Raw genomic sequence first — 24878 nt, 5'->3', positions numbered from 1 at the left:
CCAAGATGTTAGGCACCTAGATAGGATGCTTTCTATAGTACATCAACAAATCTTGGTAAGGGTTGAAAGGCACTTGCCAAATTTCTTTAGTCTCTTGATGGAATGAGGTGTTTGTGAGTTTTATTGGTTCTTGGTGTCTATGTGGTTAGGCTAGGACAGGCTGTTGGTAAAATTCACTCTGAGGAACTTGAAGCTCTTAATCCTCTAAACCTTACCAAAGTTGATGAAGACAGGAGCATGTGCACTACTCTCCTTCCTGAAGTCAGTAACCAGCTCTCGTTCTGCTGACATTGAGAAAAAGGTTGTTAGCTTGACACCATGTTACGAAGCTCTTTATCTCCTTCCTGTACTGCAACTGTAAATGTCACACCACCCTTTAAGAAGGGAGGGAGGCAAAAGACAGAAAAATACACACCAGTTAGCCTGATTTCAGTGGTTGGCAAGATGCTAGAGTTCAATATTAATGATGAGGTTTCAGTGTACTTGGAGGCACGTGATAAAATCTGTTGAAATTAGTATGGTTTCCTTAAGAAGAAAACTTGCCTAACCAATTTGTTGGAATTCCTTGAGGAATTAACATGAAGAGTAGACTATGGAGAGTCGGTGGATGTTGTTTATTGGATTTTCAGAGGGCCATTGACAAGGTGCCATACATTAGGTTTCTATATTAGATGAGTAGTACAGGAAAGATACAAGCAGGTAGAGAATATGGGTGGACTGGCAGGTGGCAAATAGTAGGAATAAAGGAGCCTTCCTGGTTAGCTTCCAGTGACAAGCAGTGTTCTTTGGGTGTCGGTGTTGGGATGCTTCTTTTCACATTATATCAATCATCTGAAGGGCGGAGCTGATAGCTTTATAGTCAAGTTTGCAGATGATACAAAAACAGGTAGTGTTGAGGAAGAAACAAGTCTGCAGAAGGACTGAGACATATTAGAGAAATGGGCCAAAAACTGGCAGATGGAATACAATGTAGGGAAGTGCATAGTCCTGCACTTTGGTAGAAGGATTAAAGACAGACTATTTTCTAAATGGAAAGCAAATTCAGAAATAGGAGGTGTAAAGGGACTTGGGAGTCCTTGTGCATGATTCCCTAAAGGTTAACTTGCAGGTATTAAGGCAGACAAATGCAACGTTACCATTCATTTTGAGATGACTAGAATATAAAAACAAGGACACATTGCTGAGGCTTTATAAGGCATTAGTCTGACTGCACTTGGAGTAATGTGAGCAGTTTTGGGCCCCTAAGAAAGGATGTGCTGGCATTGGAGAGGGTCTAGAGGTAGTTCACGAGAATGATCATGGGAATGAAGGGTTAACCTATGGGAAGTGCTTGATAGCTCTGGACTGGAGTTTATAAGAATGAGAGGGGATCTCACTAAAACCTATCAAATATTGAAAAGCCTAGGTGGAGTGGATGCAGAGAGGATTGTTCCAAAAGTGGCTTTTAGAACTAAAGGCCACAGCCTCAGAATACAAGGATGTCCCTTTAGCCAGAGGGTTTTGAATCTGTGGAATTCATTCCCACAGTTAGCTTTAGAGGCCAAGCCCTTGGGTTTATTTAATGTGGAGGTTAATGGGTTCACAATTAGTAAAGGTGTCAATAGTTAAGGGGAGAAGGCAGAAGAATGGGGATGAGAGGGAGAGTAAATCGGCCATGATCGAAATGCAGAGCAGATTCGATAGGCTGAATGGGCTAATTCTGCTTCTTCTATATGTCTTAGATTTTTATGGGCTCATTGTTATTTGAGATATATCCCATTATGGTGGTATCACCTGCAAACTGATGAATGGAGCTAGAGCAGAATATGGCCACACAGTCATGAGCTTACCGTGAGTACAGTAGGGGACGGAGGACACAACTTTGTGAAGCACAAGTATTGAGAATAATTATGGCAGAAATGCATTTATACATTAAGTGCAGAATTCCAGGATTTTGACCTAGTAATGCTGGAAGGCCAGATGATAGTACTGTGCTGTGCTTTATATGAATCACGATGTATTGACTAGTTGTTTTGTGCAATTTTGCAAGACGAAAATTACTGTTTTAAGTAGAAAATCAATATTATTTGATTATTAGTAACAAGCTTGTTCCACAAACAATACAAATGACTCTAATGCTGAAAATTAGAAAATGAGGTGATTTATTATTATAACATTTGTACTTGTAATTTTAAAACTTTATTCCTGGACAGAAGCCATTAGACTGATTTACATATGAGTACAATTCAAACCAAAAATTTCTATTTATAGCAATGATACATCTATCACTTATTTATTGCATTTTAGTGTGAATTAAACACTTTGCATTTATCTGTCATATGCAAGTCGAGTGATAATGTACCTCCACATCCCAGAGGGCAATATTTATTCAATCGAGACTGAGCAGTGATGCTTTGTAAATCTTCAGATTTATTCAATAAGAGAGCTACCAGATGGACCAAGATCAATTCCAGAAGAAGTAATTTTAAGATTGATACTTGCAAGTCCAACTAGTAACTACCAGCCTGCTAAAAATAAGTTTCTTGTTACTTTGGTATTGGAAGAGTTCAGAGAATGGCTATAAGGCTCGTAAAATGTCACAGTTTATCTAGTGTAAGAATTGGAAGTTGGTGATAGCACAATGAAAGAAAGAGCCTAAAGGTGCACAATTTAGAAAACTGAAGCAATGTTATTGGATATACTGAGCCTCATATTATCCTTCATACATGTTGTAAGATAGTGTAGACCAGATTGCTCTGAATTCCAATTTATGTCAAATATCATGTCAGAATACCACCTCTCCCAAGTGCAAATCTTGCTAAACCTTGCCAATGGCAAAACAGTGTCTCAACATGTTGGATGTCCTCCCTATAACGAGAGTAAGGTGAGGAATATGCACAGCTCAGCATATTAAATGCGATCACAGCCAACTCACTGGAGTTTGCTTTCACATAAAGCCTACAGTCACTCTTGCCTTTAGTAGCCATGCAGGTTCAGGCTTTGCTCTGACATACTGAGACATTCTCCAGGCCTTGCTACAAAATGAAGGGCTGTGATTGGCACATTGGCTTCTGATGGCAGGTCCTGAGGACCCACACTTCATCACCATTATAATCTTTTGATAGGATTTAAATAATGAAACAAATACAAACATGCAAAAATATCTTTCAAACATACAAGTTATTAAAATTAATTCTAAATGAAAGACTAAATCAAATAACAAATAACTTCCTAACTGTTGTGATTCCATTCAGACAACGTACAACATTATGTTTGCCGGTGTAAAGCTGAGGGGTCAGATACAAACTATGGATGGTTTCAGCACTGAAGCATACAGGTGTGGAAATCAGAGTTGAGTTGATCTCACACTACAGCTCTCCTGAAGCATGAGGAGATTTTGAAGACCATGCTGGTGATAGAAAGTGTATTGAACACGGTGTATTTTCTGAAATTTTATATAACTTCCCTGTTTTTGGCACAGGGCATCAGAAAAACTTTCCTCTATCTTTTGAAAACTGAAATGGCATATAGTTTAAATTTTATGGAAGTTGATAAAATTGGACAGTAGATGGGTAATCCCATATTGTCAATTTTGCACAATCAATAAAAGTTTAGATTTGCTATTCACAATTTCAAAGCTCATTTCCATCAGAATTGCCATTTCAGAAGTCCAAAGTGCCAGGAAACAGCCAATTTACAAAATCACTGGATCATTCTCACTCCACAAGCAAATCTAGTAAATGTTTTAATTTTTATGTTATAAAAATGAATCAGGCAATGATATTGTTTGTAATATGTAAATAAAAGTCAAATTACATTCATACATCTTTCCACTTTTATTTCAAAGCATGAAAATGCTTTGGAGTTCCTTAGACAAGAGTCAAAGAGCATGAAAACAGACCCTTTGGCCCAGTGTTCCATGTTATCTAAGATTCCCTTCTAACCTATTTGCTCACGTTTGGCCCATATCCCTCCAGAGTCTTCCTATTCATGTACCTGCCCAAGTATTGTTTAATGTTGTTAATGTACCTGCCTCACCCACTTCTCCTGGTAACTTATTCCATATATACTGACCAACCCCTGCATTAAATTAATTTGTCTCACAGGCTCATCCCTGTCACCCTAAACCTATGTCCTCTCGTTCTTGATTCTTAGTTTTAATTTAAATTACATTTCTTCTTTACCTCTTGATTTAATTCAGGCAATAGCTTGAATTATTTTTAATTCTCGAAGTATTAATTTCACGCAGGACCACATCTCAGCTGAACAGTAGCTGAGAAGAATAGTTATTTAAAGTAGTTTGAGTACCTTGTATTCTTGTCAGCATTCTTGTCAAACGTAACATTTGGTCCAGAAGTTATAGAGTAAAAATCTTTAAGCATGATTTGTCTGCAATATCACACTTACAATAAGTCTACATCTCAAGTAAACAAGCCACTTGGCTTTGGAAGTAGCACAGGGTACTTGATGAGATGTCAATTGTGTCATTTAATCCCAAACGAATATTATTCATGACAAATTAATTACTATTCAGTATCCTGAAATTTCTCCTATCATTATTAAATTTTCAGGTAATGTTTGAGAATCTTTGGTCAATTTATGCAAGTTATGATTTAATAGTATTTGGGACTATTACATAATAGGTGTCTTTTTCCTATGGTCACAGTTTAAGGTGAACACCAGCCATTTTATACCATTTGAAAACTGAATTTTTTCACTATGTGAAATGAATCAAAGTCCTTTAGTTTAGATTCTCCAGAATAATGTCTTCATACATTTATCTTCAGTAAGATATTAAAACAATTATTTTAACAAGAAATGCTTATAATAGGACTCACTCCTATTAGAATGACAAGCTTATTTAACAACTAATAGCAAGTTTGGGGTTATCAGTGGGCACAAAGAGCAGGGGTGAAAATCTTGTATCCATGACCAAAAGTTTAAGAACTTATATTACAAACAAGAGAAAATTTGGAGATACTTAAAATCCAAGCAGCACCCACAAAATACTGGAGGAACTCAGCACGTCAGGCAGCATCTATGGAAAAGAGTACAGTCGACGTTTTGGGCCGAGACCCTTCAGCAGGACAGGAGAAAAAAAAAGATGAAGAGTAGATTTAAAAGGTGGGGAAAGGGGAGGGAGAAACACAAGGTGATAGGTGAAACTGGGAGGGAGAGGGGTAAAGTAAAGAGCTGGGAAGTTGATTGGTGAAAGAGATACAGGGCTGGAGAAGGGGGAATCTAATAGGAGAGGACAGAAGGCCATGGAGGGAGGTGATGGGCAGGCAAGGAGATAAGGTGAGAGGGGGAAAGAGGATGGGAAATGGTGAAGGGGGGGGCATTACCGGAATTTCAAGAAATCGATGTTCATGCCATCAGGTTGGAGGCTACCCAGATGGAATACAAGGTGTAGTTCCACCAACCTGAGTGTGGCCTCATTGCGACAGTAGAGGAGGCCATGGATTGACATATTGGAATGGGAATGGGAAGTGGAATTAAAATGGATGCCCACCTGGATATCCCGCTTCTTCTGGCAGACGGAGTGTAGGTATTTGGTGAAGTGGTCTCCTAATTTATGTCGGGTGTCATCAATATACAGATGGCCACACTGGAAGCACCAGACACAGTATATGGCTTCAACAGACTCACAGGTGAAGCATCACCTCCCCTGAAAGGACTGTTTGGGGCCCTGAATGGTATGAGGAAGGAGGTGTAGCGCTTGTTCCACTTGCAAGGATAAGTGCCTGGACAGAGATTGATGGGGAGGGACGAATGGACAAGGGAGTCATGATCACTGTGGAGAGCAGAAAGTGGGGAAAGCAGAATTTATATCATCTGTTTGAATATTAATATTTGATAGCACAAGCATACTTCTGGATCTGTTCATCTACATAATTAAGAAACCTAGGTGGAGATGTGTGTTAGGAACATAGTAATGATAGAGGCAGAAACCTGGGTGGGAATGAAAGTTTGAAGGTGTGGCACAAAGATCTGAAAGATTTCAGAAAAACTCAGATATGTCAGCTCACTAGCAGCCTTTCCAACAGCTGCGAGGACAAAGTATTAAATAATGCTCAGGACTGATGCATGCTGACGTAAAGCACAAATGTCACTATTTTGCATTGATTAGTAGCCTTGATGGATATGAACTCTCTTCCTCCAGCCATTGCTGGTTGAGTGTAGCTAAACCCATAGGTATTGGTGGTACACTGGTGTGGCCAGTGCCTCACCTTGCCAGTAATCTGAGTTCAATCCTGACCTCTACTTTGGTTTACACATTCTCCATCTACGTGGGTCTCCTCTGCACGTTCCACATCCCATTAATGTGCAAGTTGGTAGGTTAAATGGCCATTGTAATTTCCCCTAGTGTATAGATGAGAAGTAGAATCTGGGGGAAGTTAATGGGAGCAGGGAGAACAAACTGGGATTCTCATTAGATTAGTGTAAATAGGTGGCAGATGGATGGTCTCACTGGGTAAATGGCCTATTTCCGTGTTGTATGACTCTAGGGAATGTAGTTGGAGGAATTTGGACTAGTTCAACCAATGAGGCTTCATTCGATCATTGCTGTTTAAGAAAATCCAAAAAAGGAAGATGCTGAAAAAGAGGGAGTTAGATATGGCCCTTGTGGCTACGGGGGTCAGGGGGTATGGAGGGAAGGCTGGGGCGGTGTTCTGAGTTGGATGATCAGCCATGATCATAATAAATGGCGGTGCAGGCTCGAAGGGCCGAATGGCCTACTCCTGCACCTATTTTCTATGTTTCTATGTTTCTATCTGAAACAAAAACATGGAATACTGAGAATACTCAGATCAGGTAGCATCTACAGTTGTACAAGGCATTGGTGAAACCACACTTGGAATATTTGTGTGCATTTCTGGTGGTCATACTATAGGAAAGTTGTGATTAAACTAGAGACTGTTCAGACAGGACTCATAAGGATGTTACTGAACTGGAGGGCTTGAATTATAAGAAGAGACTGGATAGGTTTGGGATTGTTTTCTCTGGAATGAAGGAAGCTGAGGAGTGACCTCACTGAGATTTATAAAATCACGAGGGCATAGACAAGATAACTGTCACAGTATTTTTTCCCAGGTAAAGGAGTCTAAAACTAGAGGGTACAAATTTAAATTGAAATGGGAAAGTCTAAGAGACCTGAGGAGCAGGTGTCACACACAGATAGTGATGGGTATATGGAATAAGCTTCCAAAAGAAGTGGAAGAGCCAGGTACAATTATGTTTAAAAGATATTTAGGTGGGTGCAGAGATAGGAGAGGCTAAATATAGACAATTGGGACAAGCTCAGGAAGCCACCTTGATCAGCATAGAAGAGTTGCACCAAAGAGCCAATCACCATACTGCATTAATCAATGAATATTTTATTCTGTTTGTGAAAAGAGAAATAGAGTTTATATTTCAAGTCAAAGACCCTTCATCAAAAGTGGTGGTAACTTATCCAATTAGCCAGTGAGTTTAACAGCTGGTGCAGCTGGAATCCTTTTCCTCCTCCTGTTTGAGCTTTCTCTTATAGCTAAGGTAGCACTGATGGCATTGAGAATCTATTGCCATGTATTTTGGAAATTCCCTGTAAGTTTTGATTGATGCCTTTAATTTTGTATAATTTGACATGGTCATCTGACTTGATCACCTATGTGGAATCACGTTCAATTGAATATTTTAATCTGTATTTCATTCTTTAACCCATTGATTATCTTTGTAATTCTACACTTGGCCTTTGAGTTGTTGGATAGAATGAACATCATTTTAATATTGTTACTAAAATCACTTTGTCTTGACAGAGTAAAAAACAAGACATTCCTCGTGAGGAACAGGGACCCAGCATCAAAAACTTGGAATTCTGGCCTAAGCTCATTACTTTGATGGTGTCTTGTGTAGAAGAGGACAAGACAGCCTATACTCCTATCCTGAACCAGTAAGTAAAGTTACACCATTCAGTTTTATTTTAAATGTCAAATCTGTGTTAAGTAGAAAGATCATTTTAAAAGATAATTAAACCTCAGATCTTGCTGTCAGTCAAAATATTATTGAGATTAACTTCAAAACAAAAAGCTACAATCATTTTACAATGACAGTTTTATTATTTCTTGCTTAATATTTACCTGGAGTTTGGACATAGTGATGTGAAGTATTAAGTTATAATATTATAATAACATTCCAAGTATGAAGTTATATGTGAACTAGCCTAGAGATTAATTGCATATGTGTTTTTTTTTTATCAACACACTATTGAAAATGTCCTTACCTTGGAATTAAATGTGACTATTTTTAGATTGTTTTGCATCACACAGGAAGTCCAGCTGGGTGCTAAAAGGTGTGGATCTTGCATTTCAGTTTTTCATTCAGATGTGCAACAAATTACTTCATTTGCCTCTCTTCAGACCATTTAGGGCAAATTAGACTAACTTGTGCCTGAAGTGACTTTCTTTGGTTTTTCTCTAGAACGACCAAGTGCTTAGTGCAAAAATAGACTAGGATCTCACATCAACATTTCTTTCAGTGTCCTTCCCGCCGTCAGCCCACACAATACACTCCACACAGAACCACACCTAGGTCATAGGCTCTGACACCCCACTAATTATTTCACTATCAATTTTCCAATTGACCTCAGTCCCTGACAGCGTTGCATCCCTGATGACCAGTCTGGCCCAAGTCCCATCCAGGCTGTTCATTTCTTTCCCAGGGCCCAGCATTGGTATGAACATTGTTTATCCATTCCTACACTTTTGAGTTGGCTCTTTACTGTCATCCAAAGCCTTGAGTGCTGCCGAAGTTGATAAAAGCAGGCCCACAGAAAGCACTGCCTTTGAGTTGTTGTTGTTATGGCCATCTGAAATACTCTGAAGCATATCCTGAGTATTTCTACATCCCTGTATTTCAGTCTTTAAAAAAAAATAAAAGATCAGGTTTTCAAACAAAGTATGCTGTGCTTTTGCTATCTGCATATTCCTGCAAGTGCAGCCCAGGTGAAAACTAGTGGTGCAGACAAATGAAGGCAAATAGATATGAAACCCTTGTTATTTAATCGTACCTTAATCTTACACAATATATTATTAGAGCATCATGCTTGATATGTTTACATTCTCTGTTTCTGCTAAGTTAGTGGTAGACTAACTTACTGATTTTAATCAAATTAATTACTTCTAGCAGAGTGAAATTTTGGTTGAAAGTGTTAAACATGCTGCCTTCCCATGGTTAAATTTATAGTATGTTTATTATTTGATGAATGCACCACATCTCCAGTGTAAAGCTAAGTAATGCATTTCAAGCAAGTTGGTGAATTTTTTAGATTGTCCAAAGTGGCTGAGCCTGCTGGAACTATCAGTTCATTTGAAACCATTAGTTGTAATTGTTATCAATCTTTAGACTCATTTGAGAGTTTGATCCTCTGATAAAATGGATTTTCTTTCAGGCTGCTTGTTCCATAGCCATAAACTAGCTATATTTAATTGTTTAATTCAAACTTATTAGAACTAGTTCAGAAATGAGATTGAATTCCTTTTGCAAATTTCAGCCACTCTAAACCAAGTTCACACTTCAAGATGTTGGAAAAGATTTGTGGCTTGGGTGGAGGATGTTGTTGAGCGGCTCACCGAATTGGCTTGTGAGCTTGCAGATATTTCGTTACCCATCTAGGCAATATCAACAGTGCAACTTCAAATAAAATGTTGGTGGTATACATTGTTCGTCTTTGATGTGTCCTGTGATTAGTCTGTGTGAAAACCTGTGCGTATGTGTGCTATTTCTATTGGTTCCCAATTATGTAAACTGCGATTGGTTTGTTAAAATCCAATAATCACAGATGAACAATGTAGATCACCAACATTTCATTCGAAGTTGCACTGATGTTGCCTAGCTGGGTAACAAAATGGCTGCAAGCTAACAAGCCAGTTCGGCGAGCCACTCAACAACAAAAAAGTTCACACTTTTGTGTATGACCAGTGTGGAAATATTCATATGTCATTGGGCATCCTGAAGTTCAGCTTACTGTCAACATCAGATCTGAGCTAGTATTGCTTTAATGAAAAAGTTATTTATTTACTGCTAAACCATTCTTGGTCCAAACTCTTGTTTTAGACCTTGGCTTTATTTTAAACCATCTTGAAATGAAGTTCTGGGTTTCTGAAACATTCTGCTGGCAAAGTACAGCTGCAGCTTAGATTCCAACAAACAAACATGTTTGATGAAGGCTCACATTTCCAACATACAGATTTTGTCCACTGAAAAAGTCAAATAGTGATTTGAGTTTCAAACAATGTGATTAGAGATTTAGCAACCATCTGTGGCATTTCCCTCACCAAAGCACATATGCAGAATTAGCATGTTTGGAGCAACCAGATGCTGAATCTGAAAATTTATGGATCACTTTGAGAGTCATTTTTCTGGTGGGGGGGGAATGTGTGTGTGTGTGTGTGTGTGTGTAGGATCCATCAACAATGACAATATGGATATAACCAATACAGATAGAAGAGTGAAGTATAATGTCACCACGAGCAACCAATTTTCTCCTTATGATCCTCTTTTATTAAGAAAGAAAGTTAAGATACTGGAACTGTAGAAAATGATGATGATTTCAGAAAGCACATGAATAACACGATGTTATCTCATCAAACATAGGAAATGAAGCTCCCAAAGATTCATTTATATACTAATAAAATTGGTGGCATTTCTGAAGAAGTTAAGTAAATGTTTTCCTTATATCAACTCAATGTCCAGAAACAGATTTAATTTTCATTCCATTAAGAACAGAAAACCTTGAAAATTTAAATTATCTATAAGCAAATAGAGAAGTTAATTTATATTGTAATCTTAAAATTTACTTAAAATATAACTGCATCATATTTCATTTAGATCATTTGATTCATAGAGATTATATCCAGTCAAAGCTTCCATTGAGATGTTTGAGTTTAGTTTGCTGTGGTATCTCCAGGTCTCCCAGAGTAGGCTTTGAACGAAGCAGAGTAAAGAGTGTTTAAGTCACCAGCAAAGTGAAAGGGAGTAGGAGAGAAGATGACAGTACTCAAAATTGTGGGCAGATTTAGTCATAATTTGGCTGTAAATTGGTGAAAGTTTAAATGAGAAAAAAATCTCAAATACTGAAATTTGAAGACTTTGGAAAAACAATTCAAGTCAAAGAATGTAGTTTATAGCTATGCAACAGTGTGCATTTGTAACATACAAAGATACTCTGTTATATTCATCACTTTCTTCAAAGATCTTTCCAATGGGTTTACAGATTAATTTTCAAACCTGGATGTTGGCATCACATGAGGCCCATGTCATTCCATCCCCATGAATTTAATATGTGATTTGCAAACTGGAACTTCTTGAGAGGACGCCAAAATTTTGAGATGCCAAATTCATTGTTTTACCAATGAGCTTACATTTTATCTGAATAATTTTGTAAGATCCATCGCACATGCAGAAGCTGACTGGTATCATGCTTCACTTTATTTTATTGTCGCTAAACAATTGGTGTCTCTCTTTTAAAGGGATATCACTGAACCCAAGCACAGTTGGGATCATTGTGCTGCTCTAACAATACTGACTGCAGCAATGGGGCTATAAGCAGAGGAGTGGTCAGCACCACTGAAGGTTGCTTTGTGATCCTGTTGAAGATACCAGTCTGCTGAAGAAGGTCCAGTAGACCAGGAGACCTAGCAAGTTGCCAGTATCCAAAATAAAGCTACTATTATGACTACTACTACTAATACGCCGACTCAGGCCTAGAGGGCCGGCGTTGGGCAATATTCTGTGCCTTATAAGGCGCAAAACGAAAGACTGTGTGGCGCGCCACTACTCACACAGACAGTAGGTGGCTGTTGACTCACTAAGAGTTCATCCGCCCTTTGACAGGTTTTGGTGTTAGTCCTGCTGGGTGCCTACACACCCTCCTCCCTGGTTAACTGAAGTGCACCGGGGGTGTGCCGGTTGAGTCGCCAACAACCCGACCCGAGACAAGTAGTACTGGGCTACGTGGTACCAGTAGCAAGGCAAGGCCCTGACATGACCTGAAATGAAGCACTATGGGAATATTTGCTCAATCAAAGTTCAAGTGATGCCCAAGGAACTGATCTCAAGGACTTAATAGGTCACTAGGAAGAGAAAATAGCAACAAATCCCACCTACCACTTAATGCGCAGCTATACTGATACATTTTCTTCATGCCACACCTGCCACAAACCTCCAACCCATTACAGTCATACACACAGGCAGCAACTCTTGCCTCTCTCTTGTAGGAGAATGTTGCTGAGAATCGAAGAGTGCCACAGCACTGGCAGGAATTCTATGTGTCATTGGGTTCAGTCATTTCAAGGAAAGGTTACTGACAGTTAATGGGTTTGTGCACCACAGTGCCTATGGCTTGTGGTGCATTAGGGTTTATGGGAAATGAGTGTATGAACGTATGCAATATACCTCCTTACATCCCACTTCTCCCTCATCACAATCTCTCATGACTTAGAATATTCAAGTAGTTCAAATGTGCCCCTTCCCTATCCATGACCACATTCGTTCATGGTCAGAATCAACTACTACCTAAGCAAGGAGCTAGACCTGCCCGCAACAATTTGCCAATCACAATAGGTCTGCAGTGGATGCAAACTTACTGGCTCTTCACTCAGCCTTGTATCGCCCGGACAATAGCAATACTTATATCAGGCTGCTGCTTATTGATTATAGCTCAGCATTCAACACCATCTTATTTTCAGTACTAATCAACGAGCTCCAAAACCTGGGCCTTTCTACTTCTTTTTGCAACTGGGTCCTTGACTTCCTCATTGGAAGTCCACAATCAGTGCAGATCAGAAATAACATCTCCTGGCTGACAATCATCACTGTCAGAAATCAAGGAAGACCACTGTTCTTCTCTCTCTGTATCCATGACAGTGTGGCTAGGCACAGTGCAAATGCAGTCTAAAAATTTGCCAATAACAGAACTATTGTTGGCAGAATTTCAGTTGATGACAAGGAGGCATACAGGAGGAGTGAGATAGATCAGCTGGTTGAGTAGTGTCACAATATGGCCCTTGTGGCTAAAGGGATCAGGGGGTATGGAGGGAAGGCTGGTACAGGGTTCTGAGTTGGATGTTCAGCCATGATCATACTGAATGGTGGTGCAGGCTCGAAGGGCTGAATGGCCGACTCCTGCACCTATTTTCTATGTTCTATGTTTCTATAAAAAACTTGCACTCAATGTCAGTGAGATCAAGGAATTGATGGTGGACTTCAGGAAGGGGAAGTCAAGGGAATGCTCACCAGTCCTCATTGAGGGATCAGCAGTGAGCAGTTTCAATGTCCTGGGTGTCAACATCTCTGTAGTTCTTTCCTGGGCCCAATATTTTGATACAATTACAAAGAAGGCACAACACTGGCTATATTTCATTAGGAGTTTAAGGAGACCAGATGTCACCAAAGACTCTAGCAAAATACTATAGATGTACTGTGGAGAGTATTCTCACTAGTTGCGTCACCATCTGGTATGGAAGGGCCACTATACAGGATTGGAAAAAGCTGTAGAAGATTGCAAATTCAGGCCGCTCCATCATGGGCACTAGCTTCCTCAGCATCGAGGACATCTTCAAATGCGTCTCTCAAAAAGTCTGCATCCATTATTAAGGGCCTCCTTCACCCTGTTCATGCCCTCTTTTCATTGCTACTATCAAGGAGGAGGTACAGGATCCTGAAGACACACACTCACAGCAGACACAGGTGGTGTGAGACGAAGCAGAAATGCGGCAAGAGAACAAAGGCTCTAGCCTGGCTGAGAGCTAACCCTACCACACCAGTGGTATCATTATTTTCCTGGCCAACATCAGCTCACTAGAGAATAAAATGGACTCTCTAAGACTGAGAATGAATGCACAGAAAGAGGTGAGAAACTGCTGCATTCTGGTTTTCACCAAAATATGGATAAACAAAAACTTGCCCAACTCCGAAATTCATCTTGATGGAATGACTCTGTTCTACGCAGACAGAAATTGCCTTTCAGGGAAATCCAGAGGAAGTGAAATCCTTGTGGACATTAACAAGGATTGGTGTACAAACTTATCTGTGGTTAGCAGTCACTGTTCTGAGGCAATTGAACATCTTACAATTAAACGCCGGCTATATTGCCTGTTCAGGGGGTTTATTGTTGTGTTCATCATCCATGTTTACATACCCCCTGAGTGCAAATATCAAGGACATACTGGGAGATCTTTAAAATATCATCAGCTCACTACAAAACAAGCATCTGGATGAACTCTTCATAACTGCAGGAGACTTCCATCATGTTAACCTGCAGGACTTTTTACCCAGATTCCACTAACACATCACCATGGACATTGGGTGAACAAACAGACTGGACCATGTTTATACCAACAGACACAGCACTTACGAAGCTATCCCACACCCTCTTCTTGGCCTCTCTGACCACATCTCTATAATGTTAATCCCAGAATACTGACTGCTGCTGAAAATGGAGAAAGCAGTCAGGAGGACTATCACTGTGTATGGACTAATGAAGCAACCTCTATGCTTCAGGACTGTTTTGAAGGGACTAATTGGCAGATGTTCATGGAGAATGCTCACACCACAAACTGAGAAAACGTAGACCTTGAGAAATATGCTTCATCTGTCACCAGCTACATCAGTAAGTGTGTAGATGTTGGTATCTCAAGAGCAGTCATCTCATAGCCCAATCAGAAGCCCTGGCTGAATGCAGTGGTGAGCTCCCTACTAAAGGCCTGGGACCCTACCTTCAAGTCAGGTGATAGAACAGCTCTCAGAGCAACCAGGAGAAACCTCACCTAAGGACAAATTCCACCTACACACAGAAAGTTCAGGAACACTTAGTTGTGACTAGTGGTGCATTGTACAAATTGATTGTTGTTTACCATCTGTATTAATGATCTGGATGATAATATGGTAAACTAGATCAGAAAATTTATCGGTGACACCAAGATTGGCATGTAGTGGACAGCAAGGAGGTCTATCAGTGTTTGCAGTGGGATCTGGACAAAGATGGTCTGAAAAATGGCAGATGAAATTTAATGCAGACAAGTGTGAGGTGTTGCACTTTTGAGAGGACAAGCTGGTGTAGGACTCAAAGTGAACAGTAGGACACTGAGTAGTTCAGTAGAACAGAGGGATCTGAGAATACAGATACATAAATCCTTGAAGTATTGAGTACACAAGTTGGGATGTTACAATGAAGTTGTATAAGATGTTGGTGACGCCTAATTTTGGAGTACTGTGTCCAGTTCCGTCTGGACACTTACCTACAGAAAAGATAAATAAAATTAATGAGATTACAGGATGTTGCCAGGACTTGAGGAACTGAGTTAAAGGGAAATATGAATATGTTTGGACTTTATTCCTATGTGTAGGAGAACGAGGGGAGATTTGATAGAGATATACAAAACTATAAGGGGCACAGATAGGGTAAATGCAAGCAAGCTTTTTCCACTGAGGTTGGTTGGCTGAGTCTCTAGAACCAGAGGTTATGGGTTAATGAAAGGTGAAATGTTTAAGGAGAAAATGACAGGGAACTTCAGAAGGTGGTGAGAGTTTGGTACAAGCTGCCAGCAGAAGTGGTAGATGTAGGTTCGATTTCAAAATTTAAAGGACATTTTGGATGGGGATATGGATGGGAGGGAGATGGAGGGCTATGATCCGAAGCAGGTCAATGGGACTGGGCAGATTAATAGCTCAGCATGGACTAGAAGGGCCGAAGGGTCAGTTTGTGTTGTAGTACTCCATCACTCTAAATGTAGTAATTGTATGAACTTCCACATTCCCTTTAGCACATATTCATGTCACTCTGTTAAGGTGAAGGCTGGAGGCCCAAAACTAGTGGTGGTTCCTTGGGCTTGGTGCTGGGTCAGTTGCTATTTGTCATTTGTGTCAATGATTTGGATGAGATTATACAGGAGACGTGATAGAGGTATACAAGCTATTACGAGGAATAGATGGAGTGGATAGCCAGCACCTCTTCTCCAGGGCACCACTGCTCAATACAAGGGGATATGGCTTTAAGGTAAGGGGTGGGAAGTTCAAGGGGGATATTAGAGGAAGGTTTTTTACTCAGAGAGTGGTTGGTGCGTGGAATATACTGCCTGAGTCAGTGGTGGAGGCAGATACACTAGTGAAATTTAAGAAACTACTAGACAGGTAGTACAGACTAGATAAGAGGAATTTAAGGTGAGGGGGTTATATGGGAGGCAGGGTTTGAGGGTCGGCACAACAATGTGGCTGTGCTGTACTATTCTGTGTTCATAGTTAATAAGTTTGCAGATGACACTAACATAGACGGTGATAGTGACCATGATGGTTATCAGGATCTACAGAGTGATCTGGATCAGATGGGTAAATGGGCCAAGAAGTGGTTGTACTGAGAGACCTACGAATGGTGGTGAACCCAAGTGCAGAGTAAGGTCTAGAATCAACTCAAACTCAAAATAAACAAGACAAATCGCCAACTGTAGTACCTGAAATGGAACACCTACAATTGAGGACTGAGTCGTCAGCGTGAGGCATTTAAGTACAGACTTTCCATGAAGGAATGTGGCAGGCAATAATTGGCAGTCTAAGTCTTAAAGGGACAGCAGCAGTTAACCACTCTCCAAGGACTTGGAGCACCAAAACTTGGATGCCTGTTGCTGTTTGGTTGGGACCATGGCAGAACACCCCCCCTTCTTCATTCAGCCAGCTCCTGACAGCCCAGGGCAGTTGGATCGTGCTGGTGAAAGTCCTCTATCAAAGTAGGGTTCAGGATGTCCCATGAAAGAATCCAGTTTCTTTCTTCTAGGCCATATCCCTCCCAATCTGAGAGGTATTGCCTTTTACCCCAAACAATGCAGATCTCCTAAAGTTGACAGACTCCATAGGTAGGTTGTCCCTCAACAATTCTGGGAAGCGGAGAAGGTTTGGAAACTGGAGTCAGGGGGCTGGCACTCATGAGCTTGAGGCAGAATACGTGGTATGTGGGGTGAATCTACATGGTGCTCAGGAGTTGGAGATGATGGGCAACTGGGTTGACACAGCAAAGGATTTTGAACAGACCAATGTAATGTGGGGACAATTTTTTGGAATCAACCCTCATAGGAAGATCATTAGTTGAGAACCAAGCTCACTGACCAGGAAGCAATTGGTCTCCATCTTCTCCAACAATTGTCCTGGCTTTGTTGTTGCAGTGAATTGGCCAACAGCACCTATTTCACCTTTACCCATCTCTGGACCAGTTGGTCCACTGATGGAAGCCCCACCTCCACTCTTGTTCCAGGAACAAGAGAAGACAGTACACAAATTCACATTTGAAGGGGGACATGCTGAAGTGTGTTCTACTCAAGCTTCATCCGGATAGGTTGTCACACCAAGTGGTAGGTTCCCTAAGGCTAGACATTTGAGTGTTCTCTAGGTTCTGGTTGACTCTCTCCATTCGCCCATTGTCCAGGATCCATCTGCAGACCAACAGACTGGCAGAAGCTCCAATGAGCTCACAAATGGCCTTCCAAAACCTAGCGGCAAACTGGAGCCCATGATTAATGATGTCTTGTGAGTAAATATGAATCCTGGAAATATGCTGCAGCATGAGCTTGGCAGTTTCTGAAGTTAATGGTAGTTTGGGAAGGGGAACAAAGCAGCCACCAGACTCTCTAGATCATCCACTAGGCATTGGACTGCAGGGGCATCCTTTAGCTCACCACACAGTCCCTTATGGAGTAGAGCAACTGCTCCGTGTGGCCAAGGAACAAAATTCCATGGAATAATCATCAACAAACCAATTCCCCTGGTGCAAGTTGAGGAGCTTTGCCGTAGACCCATATCTTCCAATGGTCTGTACTGGCACAAATAGGTTAATCCTTCTTCTACAGTTTGTGGCCCAGGCAAGGGCACTTCCAGCAAGATGATTAAGGCTACCTTAAAGCATTCCAATGGGAACTTGGATGGCTACAACTCAAAGGCCAAGGAGCATGGTACCAGGAATCCTTGGTATATTTCAGGGTATCATCATGAGAGCCAATAGGTGCAGCAATCCCTCAAATACTGACAGAGTTTCCAGCTTGAGTATACCTGGAACTGATAGCTGCCCTGGCCAAACTCAGAGTTTAGTAGATTCCTGCTTTTTAGAGTCAGAATTTCTGGAGAGTGGTGAAGATCTCCTGAAGCAGTTTCTCCCTGGTAGGCCAATGTAGTTTACAGTCATCCATCCTCTGCTGGGTTCATGATTGCTCAATCATGCTGTAACAAGAGAGCTATGGAAGACTCAGCAGCCCACAAACAGTGGCACTAGAAATGGAATTCCTACTATTGAGCACTGAGTGCACAGCACGAGGCCTTTAAGTACAGACTTTCCATGATAAAATGTGGCAAGCAATAATTGGCAGTCTTGAGTCTTAAAGGGAGAGAAGCTGCTCCGGGAAATTGGAATGCTGAAATTTGGATGCCTGCCACTGTTCAGTTGGGACTATGACAATGGTAAATAGAATTTAATCAGATAAGTGTGAGATGTTGCATTTTGGAAAAATAAGTGAAGATTGTCTTCACCAGTCAGGGCACTGAATGTAGAAATTGTAGTGTTATGTTGCAGTTGTACAAGATGTTGGTGAGGCCGCATTAGGAATATTGTATTCAATTTTGCTCACTCTGCTACTGGAAAGATGACATTAAGCAGGAAAGAGTGCAGAGGTAATTTATGAGAATGTTACCAAACTTGAGGGACTGAATTATGGAGAGAGGTTGAGCAGGTGGGCCTTCACTCTACCATGAACGTACAGATCTTGAACTCACTTACCTCATTCTTAAAGGCTTCCCACTTGCCAGGCATCTCCTTGCATGTACACAACCTATTCCAGTCAACTTTTGCAAATTCTTGCAAGTACTCTCAAAATTTCCCTCAATTTAGAAAATTTACTTGTGGACTAGATCTGTCCTTTTCCATTACTAATTTAAGACTAATAGAACTATGGTCACTGGTCCCAAAGTGCTACCCATTGAAACTTGAGTCAATTGTCCTAACTACTTGTCATAGTTTCTTCTAATTCCCATTGACGAGTGAAGGATCTTTAGTCTAATTGCCCCCCCCCACCCGGTTCTTCAGTTTTACCAATATAGCCTCATTGGCTAATCCCTCAAGGATTTTCCCTCATCAGCATCACAACACCCACTCCTCAAGCCTGAAACATCAGTGCCCCAGATCACTGAGCTGCCTTTGTAGCCGTTCCCTCAACCACATTTCCTTGATTGCAACATTGGCACAATTCCACACATTCATCCTCACTCTCTGCTCATCCGTCTGACCTGCAAAGCTCCTTGAATTAAAGTGAATTTCTAGTCTAAAGGTGGAATGATATGTTTGCCAGTGTTCTCATGCTCCCCCACTCAAGAGTGACTGGCTAAAATATTTAATCATTTGAAGTGTAAGCACTGAAATTATTGCAACAATTTTTGAAATCTGTTTAATTATTTTAAATTAAACTCTATTTCTAGTATGACAGCATGTGGAGGTGTTTTAAAAAGATGTTTACTAAATCAGCAAATAGTTGGAAATCATAAATATTTATCTATGGAAGGTGCAGAGAGAATGTCAGTGATAGAGTAGAGACCGAGGATAATGACGTAAGAAGTGATGTGAGGTGAAGGGCAGTTTTTGTTCAGCACACCTATCTGGTGAGGATATAAATGTAACAGCTTGAAAGAGAATGAAGTGAAGAAAAGAAACCTGGAAATACCCAGAGCACAAGGGACCATCTATTGAGAGATCTAAACTAAATTCAGGGCAACCCAGCCTGATCTGCTGAATATTTCTCATGTGCTCACTTGGCATAAGATGCAGAGCTGGGCTGAGAAGTGGCAGATGGAGCTTACCCGGAAAAGTGTGAAGCGAGTGATTCACTTTGAAAGGCTGTGCCTTGTCCTTGATTTCCCCACCATGGAAAACATCCTTCAAGCATCCACTCTGTCCAGACGTTCAACATTCAAAGGATTTCAGTGAGATCCCCCCTCATCCTTTTAAATTGCAGCGAGTACAGACCCAGAACTATCAGATGTTCCTTGTCTGATAACCCTTTCATTGCTGGAATCATCCTTGTGAACCTCCTCTGAACTTTCTCCAATGCCAGCACATCATTTCTTAGATGAAGAGCCCAAAATTATTCACAGTATGCAAGGTGGGGCTTCACCAGTACCTTATAAAGCCTCAGCATCACATCCCTGCTCTTGTATTGCAGACTTCTTAAAATGAATGCTAACATTGCATTTGCCTTCCTTACCACCAACTCAACTTGCAAGTCCACTCAACATCCACTCTATCCCCTTTATCTATCCTACATGTAACCTCCTCAAAGAATTCCAACAGGTTTGTCAGGCAAGATTTTCCCTTAAGGAAACCATGCTGACTTTATCCTATCTTGTCCTGTGTCACCAAGTATTTCATAACCGTATCCTTAACAATCGACTCCAACATCTTCCCAATCATTGATCAAAGAGGCTGCCTTTCTCCTTTTAATTTGGATGAAATAAAAATAGAAGGCTATGCAGGAAGGAAGGGTTATATTAATCTTAGATTAGGTTAAAAGGTCGGAGCAACACCATGGGCCTAAGAGCCTCTATTGTACTGTAATGTTCTACCTTTTATGATATTTAGTCCAGCTGTGGCTTACAGACAATGCTCCCTGCCATTCACAACAACTCAAATTTTCATGTTATCCACAAACTTACTAATCAAACTTCTTGTATTCCATAAGACATAGGAATATAATTAGGCCACTCATACCATCGAGTCTGCTCTGCCATTAGATCGTGGTTGATTTATTATCCCTCCCAAACCCATTCTCCTTCCCTCTCCCCATATTCTTTGACACTCTGACTAACAAGAACCTATCTGTTTTAAATATACTGAGTGACTTGGCCTTCACTGCCAGCTGTGGTTATGAATTCCACAGATTCACCACCCTCTGGCTCAAAAATTCATTCTCATCTCCGTTCTAAATGGATGTTCCTCTATTCTGAGGCTGTGCCCTGTGGTCCTAGACTCACCCAATATAGGAAACCTCCTTTCCACATGCACACTGTTTAGACCTTTCAATATTTGTTGTTGTTACGTAACCAGCAACAATGAATATCAATCGAGACAGGTTATATAAGAATAACCAAACATTTATTAAACACCGATAAACGAAAATGGAAAAAAAAACAAATGAAAACTTTAACTGGAAGTTAACAGATATGCAGCCATTCACCAACTCGCCACTCGGCTCTGGTTCTTAAAGTGTTAAATGCGAAAAACGTTCTTAAAGCAATACAGTCAGATATAGTTCTTAAAGTGATAACTTCGAAAGTCCAACAGATTTACACGTTCAATTGGGAGAGAATTCTCTGGAGAAGGATTTCTTCACAGACGCAACTTTACTGCTGGTTCTGTCCACGATGCTGAAAATGAACAGTTTAAATCGACTGACCTTAAATTCCTTTAGAGAGAGAGAGCACCTTTTCGCATGAACTCTTTGCCCTTTTGGCAAGAGTTATCTCGATGCAGGTAGCTACTATTCCAATGAAGACTCAATAAGGTCGATCCTTTATTAAACTGCCAAACGATGCTGACTCCTCTCGATCCTTCGATTCTGCACTTTGATAAACTCTTCACTCTCCCTTCTAATGTTGGAATTGAGTAAATCAACACATCTAGCAAAAATTTCCAGTCCAAATAATAAGGCATTTTGCAACAGAACGCACAACTGTTTTAAAAATGAAACTACGTCACCAAAAACAAACACGCAACAGAAACGGAGATGTAGCACATTCTACCTGGAAATCTACAAACTCAAAAACCCACTGCATCACCTGGGTCGACCCTTATATAGTCACGGGGCACATGTCATCACGTGACCTCACATCGGCGGGAAAATCACATCAGGTGACCTCCAAAAGACCATTACATCATTCTCACTATAAAAAAACAGATCTCCTTGAGCATGTAACACCTCCCTCCAAAAAAGTTTTGGTGTCTTGGAGAACAAAATTTTAACAATTTATACAAAAAAAAACGAAGGTATAAAATTTACAAAATAGACAATACATACAATCTTATCTTTCAGCCCTTTACAAACTAATGTACAGTAGGAGTGTTACAAATGTTAAAATATCACTCCAAAAAAAACAAATTTTCATTATACATTTAACATCTAGACAAACAATCAGCAATCACATTATCTTTACCCTTAATATGAGTGATCAAAATGTTGTACTCCTGTAACATTAAACTGTGTTATTAAATTGGAGTCTAATTTCCTTAACCCTTTTCCTTAACGGGGGTCACAGTGGCATGACCAAATTCACTGTTAGCTAGGTTAGTTAAGTTAGCTTTTGAAAGTCTCTCAAATAATTTCTCCACCCCTGTAACATGTGCTTTCCACGTACTATTCTCTGTAACCAAATCATCAATATAGGCATCTGTATCTTTTAATCCCTGAATCACGCCATTAATCATCCTCTGAAAAGTACTTGGTGCATTCTTCATCCCAAATGGAAGAACATTATATTCATATAATCCAGATGGGGTTACAAATGCTGTAATCTCTCTACCTCTATCCATCAATGGAACACACCAATAACCTTTTAACAAATCAATTTTTGTAAGGAATTTGGCCTGTCCAACTTTATCTACACAATACATCTACCCTAGGGATTGGATATGCATCGGTCTTTGTCACAGCATTCACCTTTCTGTAATCCGTACAAAACCTAATACTATTGTCTGGCTTAGGCACCATAACACACGGTGAACTCCAATTCGAATTAGAATGTCTAATAATATCATTCTCTAACATATACTTAATTTCTTGTTCAGCAAGTTCACATTTTTCCCTGTTCATTCGATACGGATGTTGTTTTATGGGTTTTGCATCTCCAACATCTACATCATGTGTAGCTACGGTGGTTCTTCTATGGACGTCTGGAAATGCATCTCTATACTTAAAAATTAACTGTTTCATCTGCTCTCTCTGCTCTGGCTGTAAATGAACTAATTTTTCATCAATATTTTCCCGAATTTTTGAATTTGGTAACCTGGTTGAAATAATGTTGGGTTTAAAATGAGTTTCGGATGAATCCTCCAGTAAGTTTTCATCAAAATCAGATTCATTATCCATCACAACAGTCATAGTAGCAACTTCTCTCTCATAATACGGTTTTATCATATTTATATGACATAGCTGTGTGGTCTTTCTCTGATCTGGGGTTTTTACCACATAATCCACATCATTTACCTTAGACTTAATCTCATAAGGGCCATGGAATTTGGCTTGCAATGGGTTCGTTTGCACTGGGAAGAGAACCAACACCTTATCTCCAGGCTTAAATGTCCTCATCCTAGCTTCCTTATCTTACCACGTCTTCATCTTCTCTTGAGCTGATTTTCCTTGGCCAAGCTACAAACTTTGTACAAGCTGTCTTTAAATTTCAAAACATAATCTAGCAAATTACTGTGTACTTCCTTATTAATCCATTGTTCCTTCAGCAAAGCCAAAGGTCCTCGAACTCTATGTGCAAACACAAGTTCAAAAGGCCTAAAACTTAATGATGCCTGCACTGGCTCCCTTACTGCAAAAAATAGTAAATATATACCTTCATCCCAGTCCTTTTCATTTTCCACACAATATGTCCTAACCATAGTTTTTAGTGTAGAATGAAATCTCTTCAATGCTCCTTGGGATTCTGGATGATAAGCTGAGGAAATAATCTGCTTTGCTCCCAGTTTATATACTATCTGCTAAAACAACCCAGACATAAAATTACTACCTTGATCTGATTTCCTTAGGCAACCCAAAATAAGTAAAGAATTTTATAAGAGCCTTTGTCACAGTTTTGGCTGTTATATTCCTAAGAGGTACTGCCTCTGGAAACCTAGATGCTGTGCACATAATAGTTAATAAATATTGATGTCCACTTTTAGATTTTGGCAAAGGACCTACACAGTCTACAATGATTTTTGAGAACGGCTCACCGAATACTGGAATTGGTTGCAGTGGGGCCACCGAAGTTACCTTGACTCTCTCTGTGCTAGTTTTCCTTTTAAAAATTTTACCTGGAGAAAATTTATTCTTGTGAATTAAAACATACTCGTCAGCCAACTTATCAATCTCCTGCGAAGTAGCAGTGTCCCGTTCATTTAAGTATGTTCTCACTTCAACAGGAATGCTTCTTTTAAATTCCTCCTGCAAAATCAGCTCTATTAATTTATTATACTCCCCATTCACATTTTTGGAAGAGACCCATCTCTCAAAACACACAGATTTCTCATAGGCAAATTCCACATAAGTTTTTTCCACCGATTTCTTCAAACTTCTAAATCTTTCTCTATACGCTTCTGGAACCATCTCGTATGCCTTTAATATATTCTGCTTAACAATATCATAATCCAGTGCTTGCTCAGCATTTAAAACCATATAAACTTGTTGTGCCTTGCCTTTAATTACACTTTGTAACATCATTGGCCATTGGTCCTTCGGCCACTTTAAACTCAGAGCAACTGTTTCGAAATGTTGGAAATATGTGTCCATGTCAGCTTCATTAAATGGGGGAGCCAAAATAACCTCATGACTAGCAATAAACTGTTTCGTAGAGCCAGAAGACTGACTCTCAAACTTCAATTTCTGCATTTCTAGCTTGAATTTCCTCTGGTTTTCAGCTTCTCTTTCTTCAAATTCCCTTTTTTTAAGGGCTTCTCTTTCTTCAAATTCCCTTATTTTATTAGCCTCTCTTTAGGCCATTTCCACTTTAAATCTTTCAAACTTTAACTGTTCAAGATGCAACTGCATTTCCAGATTACTCATTGGAAACTTCTCTAACACCTCAGCATCAAACAAATTCAAAGTAATATAATGTTCAGCAATTTTTCTTTG

At 40.1% G+C, this 24878-nt stretch overlaps 1 protein-coding gene across 6 annotated transcripts in view; it reads left to right on the top strand.

The window, feature by feature from the left end:
- LOC140209874 (protein unc-13 homolog C-like) overlaps nucleotides 1–24878 on the top strand; it is a 923018-nt gene that overhangs the window by 670116 nt on the left and 228024 nt on the right. For all 6 annotated transcript variants that reach the window (XM_072278476.1, XM_072278475.1, XM_072278477.1 and 3 more), the window contains one exon: nucleotides 7779–7912. In XM_072278476.1, coding sequence (XP_072134577.1) covers nucleotides 7779–7912 — 134 coding nt within the window. The remainder of the gene's footprint in view (nucleotides 1–7778; nucleotides 7913–24878) is intronic.

Source organism: Mobula birostris, chromosome 14 (assembly GCF_030028105.1).
Source record: "Mobula birostris isolate sMobBir1 chromosome 14, sMobBir1.hap1, whole genome shotgun sequence".
Taxonomy (NCBI): Eukaryota; Metazoa; Chordata; class Chondrichthyes; order Myliobatiformes; family Myliobatidae; genus Mobula; species Mobula birostris.
Note: the sequence above shows the minus strand (reverse complement) of the source record. Positions and strands in the feature narration are given on the sequence as shown.